This window comes from Ailuropoda melanoleuca, chromosome 11 (genome assembly GCF_002007445.2).
Source record: "Ailuropoda melanoleuca isolate Jingjing chromosome 11, ASM200744v2, whole genome shotgun sequence".
NCBI lineage: Eukaryota > Metazoa > Chordata > Mammalia > Carnivora > Ursidae > Ailuropoda > Ailuropoda melanoleuca.
In genome coordinates this window covers 51779747-51788248 of record NC_048228.1, presented here as the reverse complement: position 1 = coordinate 51788248, position 8502 = coordinate 51779747, and the positions used below count along the sequence as shown (strand labels likewise).

General features: G+C 36.1%; 1 protein-coding gene across 3 annotated transcripts in view; it reads right to left on the bottom strand.

The window, feature by feature from the left end:
• Positions 1 to 1727: 1727 nt before the first annotated feature.
• RCHY1 (ring finger and CHY zinc finger domain containing 1) overlaps positions 1728 to 8502 on the bottom strand; it is a 28452-nt gene continuing 21677 nt past the window's right edge. The window contains exons 5-9 of one of the 3 annotated variants that reach the window (XM_002919154.4): positions 6902 to 6946; positions 6050 to 6108; positions 5931 to 5957; positions 4552 to 4672; positions 1728 to 2405 (exon numbers count right to left, since the gene is read on the bottom strand). In XM_002919154.4, the coding sequence (XP_002919200.1) occupies positions 2277 to 2405; positions 4552 to 4672; positions 5931 to 5957; positions 6050 to 6108; positions 6902 to 6946 (381 nt within the window). In that variant the 3' untranslated portion in view covers positions 1728 to 2276. Of the gene's footprint in view, positions 2406 to 3772; positions 3808 to 4551; positions 4673 to 5930; positions 5958 to 6049; positions 6109 to 6901; positions 6947 to 8502 lie in introns of those variants that run through there. The other 2 variants (XM_034671680.1, XM_019799588.2) reach the window with 2 other exon arrangements.

The window sequence follows — 8502 nt, the reverse complement described above, 5'->3', positions numbered from 1 at the left end:
CTAAGAAACTTCTAATTGTGAATGAGAATTTTAGGATTTTAAACACGAATTAACGTGCCAACGACAAATCTTTGAAGAAATCCTGAGTACTACAGACTAGAGACTTCAAGGGCATCTGAAAACTGCTTCAAGCACATGACTGGATGTAAACAAGTGATTGCATATAAATCCTGCATTATTTTGGACAAATTTGGATCCTGAGTTGAAGATGTAAGTAATCAGATTTTGAATTAAAGTATCTAAAAATGGACAGTCTAGCAAATCATGAGCTCCTCCATGTAGAGGACTTAGCTATTACACAGGTCAGTTGAACAAAATCGAAGTTTGAGTGAAAGGCAGGGTGGTACAGGGTGTTTGGGGGTCACAGACCTAATCTGACTCCCAGTTCCCAACACTTAATAATTATCATTTACTCAGGCTGGTCATTTAACCTCTGAACCTCAGCTTTCTCATCTAAAAATTGAAGACAACACTTACCCTACAGAATTATCATGACGATCAATACTAATGCATAAGCCTGCCACACAGTAGATGCTCAAAACACGAAGCTTTGTTACTACTATACGCTCACTCCTACTCAAGATCCAGTGATTCTGTGATTAAAAGCAATAGGATTTAAATTAGTTTAACATGGTGAGATAACAGAAATAAAAAGTAATACAACTGGAAAATTAGTCTTTCCTTATTTGTATACTGATTGGTTAACACCTGGCAAGATAACACATTCCTTCCCCAAATCAAGATCAGCCCTGCTCCTCTGCCTAAGCCAAGGAAACTGACACAGGGAGAACACAAGAAGAGTAGAAGAGAGAAGACAGGAAGGCAGAAGAGAATAAAGATCTGGGCCCAAAACTGGAAATCAATATCATTGCCTTTATCCAGGTAAAGAGACTTCAACAGAAGAAATAAATTTACCAGAAATGTTAGGATTTCTAGTTCTAAGACAAACTTTCTTATTTGCAAGGGATTCAACTAGCTCAAAGTTACAAAAATGGTGTTAAAGAAATACCCATCAACTGATATGTACACATTTTACTCCCTAACCTAAAGCTCTTTATAAAACAGGCTAAGGTGGATACTGGAGCTCTACTGTAAAAGCTGCAGGATCATCAAAGCATTTTTGTGTATTTTGTTCCTGAATTAAGAGGTGTATTTAATTCCATTACATGAGCCCAAAAAAGTATTATAAAATTGAGATCTTACCAGGAATATTCCATGCCCCTTCTACTTATCTACTCTCAAGCACCTGGGCAAGAAAAGACATTTACACCAAAGACAACCACTTCATAAATAAAAAAGGCAAGGAAAAGGCTAGTCATGAGGCATATGAAGAATGAGGCACCACCATGAGGGCAGGGACTTCTGTCTGTATCATTCACTGTTGTCTCCACAGCCATCTAGAACCTTACCCTGCACATAGTAGTTGGTCACTGAATACTTGCTGACCTAATGAATTAATCCTTGAAGAATAACTTTGGGGAAACCAAAATAAAATTATTTCAATGTTGATGGTTTTTCTTAAGGCTTGGAAGAGTTCTATTATATTTTTCTCGACTACTCTAATGGAAGAATACTTCAAAAGGAAAAAAAAAAAGAGGTTTTCTATAGAAATATATATACAAACATGTATATGTATGCATATTTGTATTTATAGAGAGAAATACATGTGACTATATTGCCGAAGTTGAGCCAAAAACAGATAACCTTGGAAAAAACTTTCCATAAAACACTGTTTCGATATAATTTTATTAGCAGTTATTACATCAAAATTCACATTTACAGGATCCAAAGGACTGTCTTAGAAAATTCTAAAGTATATGTAATAAGATTTCAACAGTAAGACAGAACATATTCTCATTATAGCACAGCCCTTAAAAAGTCAAGAATAATACTGAGAAATAAGTGCAGTTCTATCAAGAACTAGAAATGAACTCTTCGTGCATAGTGTCACTTAAAGCAAAGTTCCATGGAAGTATAATATACTTCTCTGGATGTGAATTTCAGTGGCAAACATCATTGGCTTCCAAACAACTGACACTAAAGGAATTTCCAATCAAAAAACAAGCACAGTGGCTTTCATCCAATATAAAGCTATGATAATTCTATAAAGAGACCCTGAATCCTTAAGTACATGTAATATGATTTTATGCTGTGACACTAGTACAAAACACATCAACTCTAATGCATAGATTCTGACACATTATGACAAGAGAATACTAAAGATAGCCTTTTTCTAGATCAGAAAATGCTGAGTCTTCCAGTGTCGTATACCCTGGTCATTGCTGATCTAGTGAAATTCTACATCCTCCAGCTTGAGCAGTATTGTAGGATTCACAAATATTACATTTCATGCCTAAAATATGGAACTGGACTGTAGATCTCCCATTGCAATCATTGCAGAGAATCTGAAAAGTGAAGAGATGAATTCAAATTAAGTATATTAAGCCTTATAGACAGAAAATGGCATTGTCTGCTCAAAACAATTCCTCAAAAACCATACCGAAGAACTGAAACACATATAGCTAAGTCTAAATATTTCCCTAAACAGAAATGTCTTTTGTGATGAAAATGTCTTTTGATGAAAACTCTAAGAGGCTATTAAGGTGGCTTTGAATTTATAAGATGAAAGCGTAGATTTGAGTCAAGAAGTCTTATTTTAAAACTGTTCCCAAATAGTATAAATAGTACTGAGCATAAAATCTAACAGGTATAATCTGATTGACACCTATACTCAGAATTCAAAATAACATACATGATTTATTTTTCCTTGACACCTGCAAAATTATCTTATTACTTAATAATAATATCTTATTAGTTAATAAAACAAATCTTTATACACAATATCAATATTTTTGCTTATTCTTTAGGTTTAATATACTAAGTTCTTAATGCCTCAGGAATGAATTAAAGTCCAAAAAAGTAGTTCCTACTTTAATAAAAAGAAGCTTTTGGCACATCCCTAAAATGACAATAAGATGTCACTTGGGAGGGGCGCCTGGGTGGCACAGCGGTTGGGCGTCTGCCTTCAGCTCAGGGCGTGATCCCGGCATTACGGGATCGAGCCCCACATCAGGCTCCTCCCCTGTGAGCCTGCTTCTTCCTCTCCCACTCCCCCTGCTTGTGTTCCCTCTCTCGCTGGCTGTCTCTATCTCTGTTGAATAAATAAATAAAATCTTTAAAAAAAAAAAAAAAAAAAAGATGTCACTTGGGAATTAATCTCTTCTAGTACTGAATCCCGAAAAATAAAAAGGTGTTAACCTGAAAATAGATCAATGCATTATTATGTGAGAGAAGCATTAGCTTTAGAATAGTCATACCATAATAAAGAGAAAACTTCCAAATTTGCTCAAAATTATAATCTGGAAAATAAGAATACAATCTGAATGTAGAAAGATTAGTGATTGCCTAGAGCTAGGGGCTTGGGGAACGGGCTAACGGGCATGGGGGCAATAAAAATATCCTAAAATTGATGATGGCGATGTTTGCACAACTCCAAAAATACACTAAATAGCACTGAACTGCACACTTCAAATGGACAAGTTACATGGCATATAAACTATATCTCAATAAAGCTGTTATTTGAAAAAATGATTTACATGGAACATAGCATACTGAAGCCTGTAGTAAAACATCACATAATTATCGGGGCACCTGGGTGGCACAGCGGTTAAGTGTCTGTCTTCGGCTCAGGGCGTGATCCTGGCGTTCTGGGATCGAGCCCCACATCAGGCTCCTCTGCTATGAGCCTGCTTCTTCCTCTCCCGCTCCCCCTGCTTGTGTTCCCTCTCTCACTGGCTGTGTCTATCTCTGTCGAATAAATAAATAAAATCTTTAAAAAAAAATCACATAACTATCAATTAGTATTCTAAAAGTGATCCTTCATTGACCTTACTAGCAATTCAATTATCCACATGAATAAAAAGGGTAATGAACATTAAAAAAACAAAAGTAATCTTCTTCAAAAATCAACAAAGACATACACCTGAAATAAAATTAAAAATAATTACAAATAAATCATCATTAAAATAAAACATGAGAGCAGTAATTCACCTCCACTCAGTTACATTACTGACTGGCTCTGACAAGTAAGGTGTAAATAATTCAGAATGAAGTTTTTGCCGCCATCTAGTGTCAGGAAGAATTGCATTAAGGTATTCTCAGGAGTTTTTTGGTCTGGTCTTTTGAATTCAAAGTAACTAAAATCTATTATTTGGTCCTTCCCATTAATCATCACATTGGTTTCTATGCCAAAGCAGTATTTTTTTTTTAAAGATTTTATTTATTTATTTGACAGAGAGAGACAGCCAGCGAGAGAAGGAACCCAAGCAGGGGGAGTGGGAGAGGAAAAAGCAGGCTCCTAGTGGAGGAGCCTGATGTGGGACTCGATCCCAGAATGCCGGGATCATGCCCTGAGCCGAAGTCAGACGCTTAACGACTGCGCCACCCAGGCGCCCCCCCAAAGCAGTATTTTTTAGACAGATTTGAGCAAAAAGTCAAAAATAAACAAGAACATCCACCAGGAGCAAAGTTCTAAGCACTGATTATACTCACATCCACAGTCATGTTCTGATATTCTGATGGCATAGGAGTCTGTGCTACCTCATCATCCAGCTGTCTCCAGTACCGCGTCATGTCTAAAGCAGAGTGCATGCACAGTGGGCATCTGTAGCCTCTAGAAGAGACAGAAAGGTTATTTTCCAAACATTAAACAAGGAGTATATCAACTCAGGTATACAAGATGCATAGTAACTGGTACATAAACCATCCAAAACAGAGCATTATTCTGTATTTCAGGATGACCTGTTACAAACCTGGGAACTTTTACACTATAGTTATTAATTAAATCCTGTAACCCACGAGGCGCCTGGGCAGCTCAGTCGTTAAGCATCTGCCTTTGGCTCAGGTTGTGATCCCAGCGTCTTGGGATCGAGCCCCTCATCGGGCTTCCTGCTCCACTGGGAGCCTGCTTCTCCCTCTCCCACTCCCCCTGCTTGTGTTCCCTCTTTCACTGGCTGGCTCTCTCTCTAATAAATAAATAAAATCTTTAAAAAAAAAAAATCCTGTAACCTATGGTATTTTTTAGACCTCTTCTTTTTCCTCAGTTCTCTAAAGGAATTAGTCCCTATTCTTTATAGAATACATTTAATACATTTTTATATAAAGTTTTTTATTTAAGTAATCTCTACGCCCAACATGGGGCTCAAACTCACAACCCAAGACCAAGAGTCACATGCTCTTCCAACTGAGTGAGCCAGGCACCCCTATATTTAATATATTTTAAAAACCTGTTCAGCTGCTTTTTTTTAGCTAAATAACCTCAATTTCTTAATATAGTCAGGCAATTCAGATTGAATCATTTTCTTTCTAAAAATTCTGAAGGATTCCCTTCTACCTGGCTCTAAAACTAAAAGTTCTGCTTATGAATTTGCAGGACCAAAATACATTTACACAGTCTCTTCTCTCCTAACTACTCTCATTTCATTTTAACATCCCTCCCCCACAATAAAGTCTCTGCTTTAGATAATCTTGTTACCAGCTTTCTTTGCAGATGATTATCCTGGGCCAATATAAAGACTTAACAGAATTTTGAGCGACATGCCTCAGCATTTTTACAGTGCTATGGATTGCCTTTGGCAGAATCTGTGCCCCCTGGTAAGCACAGCCAGAGAAGAAGAGGTAGCTCTTGCAAGTTGTGGGATGAGATAAAGCATAATACAAGCATGGGGACAAAGATGCAGTCCTATATCTGCAAGATGCTTTGCCCAATTTAACACTATTCATTTACCCTACCCATCTCAAGATAAGTATCTGCCATGCCAATAAGATTTAAGTATCAGCAATGTTTGCTGACCGCCATATCCCCCGCACCAAAAAAAAAAAAATCAGACATCTTACAATTATAACTTTTAAAAATCCCATCAAACACTCACTCTTTCAACATTTCTTCATAACACGTTCTGAAAAAAAATATATGACACTATTTTAGTAAAGCAAAAATCATCTCCACTATTTTCAAACATTTCTGAGAAAAAAAATAGAATTACTTTACCTATGTAAAAGATGTCCACATGGCAGGACATGAGCAACAACACGGGATGTGTGAATGTCCTATAAAGGAAATAAATGTTAGTGTTTGCATGAAGACAATATAAACATCCAAGTACTTTAAATTCCAGACGGAATATTTCCCAAAAAAATGAAATCTTGCCATTTGCAATGACGTGGATGGAACTAGAGGGTATTATGCTAAGCGAAATAAGTCAATCAGAGAAAGACAATTTTCATGATCTCAATGATATGCGGAATTTAAGAAACAAGGCAGAGGATCATAGGGGAAGAGAGGAAAAAATGAAACAAGACAAAACCAGAGAGGGAGACAAACCGTAAGAGACTCAATCATAGCAAACAAACTGAGGGTTGCTGGAGGGGAGAGAGGTGGAGGGATGGGGAAACTGCGTGACAGACACTGGGAGGGTATGTGATGTAATGAGCACTGGGTATTACATAAGACTGATGAATCAGAGACCTGCACCTTTCCCTGAAACAAATACATTATATGTCAATTAATTGAATTTAAATTTTAAAAAATTTAATCTTAAAAAATGGAATATTTTTTAAAGTTATTAACACGTCACAAATTTGCTACTCCCAAATTTATTGTAATTTTTTTAAGTAGGCTCCACATCCAACATGGGGCTTAAACTCACAACCCTGATATCAAGACTTGCATCTCCACAGACTGAGAGAGCCAGGCGCCCCTTTATTGCAATTTCAACATGACTTTTGCTAAGAAAATATTATTTCTCGCTCTTTAGATGTCCTCAGGTTTCTAGAGAATAAACTGAATTAAAAAAAAAAAAAAGAGTGAATATTTCCAAAGCAAGTAATATTTTAAGCTTACCTCCAAACATATTGGACAATTCTGCCTGGAAACATTTTCAATACACTGTTTAAGAGAGAAACTCAAATTACTAAAAGCTTAACGAGATGGAAATGACAGATATATACATATTAACAAAAACTAATGATAAAGAAAACAATGATACTAACTTACTAAAGACAATAATTAACATTAATACATGTCTCTTATATGTCAGACAAGAAGTGCACAGTTAACTCACACAACTATTTCAGGCTTTGCACATTACCTGAAACAATGAAATTATTCAATACATCTTAATTTTTCAAATTATCTTCATTTTACAAATAAAGAAAATCAGTGAATCAAGATTTACCAAAGATGCAGAGATAATAATGTTTGGAATCTCTCTATTTTACATGTATTTTGTTCAAAAGCTACTTAAGGATATTGACAATGATAACGGCTCATATTACTGAAATTTACTACATGCCATATATTAAGTACATTACCTGCATTAGCTCAATCAAGTACTACAACAACCCTAAACGCAGGTACAATTATTACCCCATTTTACTGATGAGGTATTTGAGGCCTAGAGAAGCTCAATAACTTCCAAAGTCACATGCTAATAAGAGGTGGAACAGTATTTGAGCTCCAATAGGCTGCCTCCAGTGCCAGATTTCTTAACTTGGTAAGACAGGTTGATTAAACACGGGAAGGTAACGGGAAACACCAAGCCATGGATGATGCCCAGGTTCTTTAAGTGAGCACCTGAGTATATGATAGGACCATTTACTAAAATACAGACCATAAAAAAACAACTGACAAACAAAGCAAAGATACCATAAAAGAAAATGTGTATACAGTTTTTGAAAGACCACACAGCTATCATCCCCCAACCCAAGTCTATAAAACCAAACTCAAATCTTTTAATTCCAACAAATTCACAGTCTATCAATCAAGTACCTTAAAGCAAGGGCTAAAAAGCTTAGGAGTTCTTTATTCAGCCCCATTCTTTTTCCCTTCTCCCTTGTCACCATATCGCAAATGCTCATTATGCAATTCAATTTCTCGTAACACTTGACTATTTTAGGCCAGCATCTATTTAAAAATCCTCATTAATGTTAACCGTATCAAATTAAAATAAAAAAACTTTAAAAAATCCTCATTAGCCTCTCCAATCTCTGATTTTTTTAGATTTTTTTCCAAATAATGAAAAATAATTTTAAAGGGCCTGGTATCATGACATAATTACTATATCCAAAATTAAAAATATTTCTAACTATGAAAGGAAATATAAAAATATTTTCTGAATTTTCTTGAAATGCTGTTACATTGCTATTATTTCTTTACTATGCAATTTTACTTTTTTTTTTATTTTTTACTGATTTATTTGACAGAGAGCGAGAGAGCACAAGTAGGGAGAAGGGAGAAGGAGAGGGAGAAGCAGGCTTGCCATTGAGCAAGGAGCCTGATGATGCAGGGCTCGACCCCAGGACCCTGGGATCATGACCTGAGCCGAAGACAGATGCTCAACCAATTGAGCCACCCAGGTGCCCCTCCTTTTTAGCTATTCTTAAAACAAGTATCAATGAGATGAATCCATAAACTTACTTAGAAGTTGTCAACATTATGCTAAT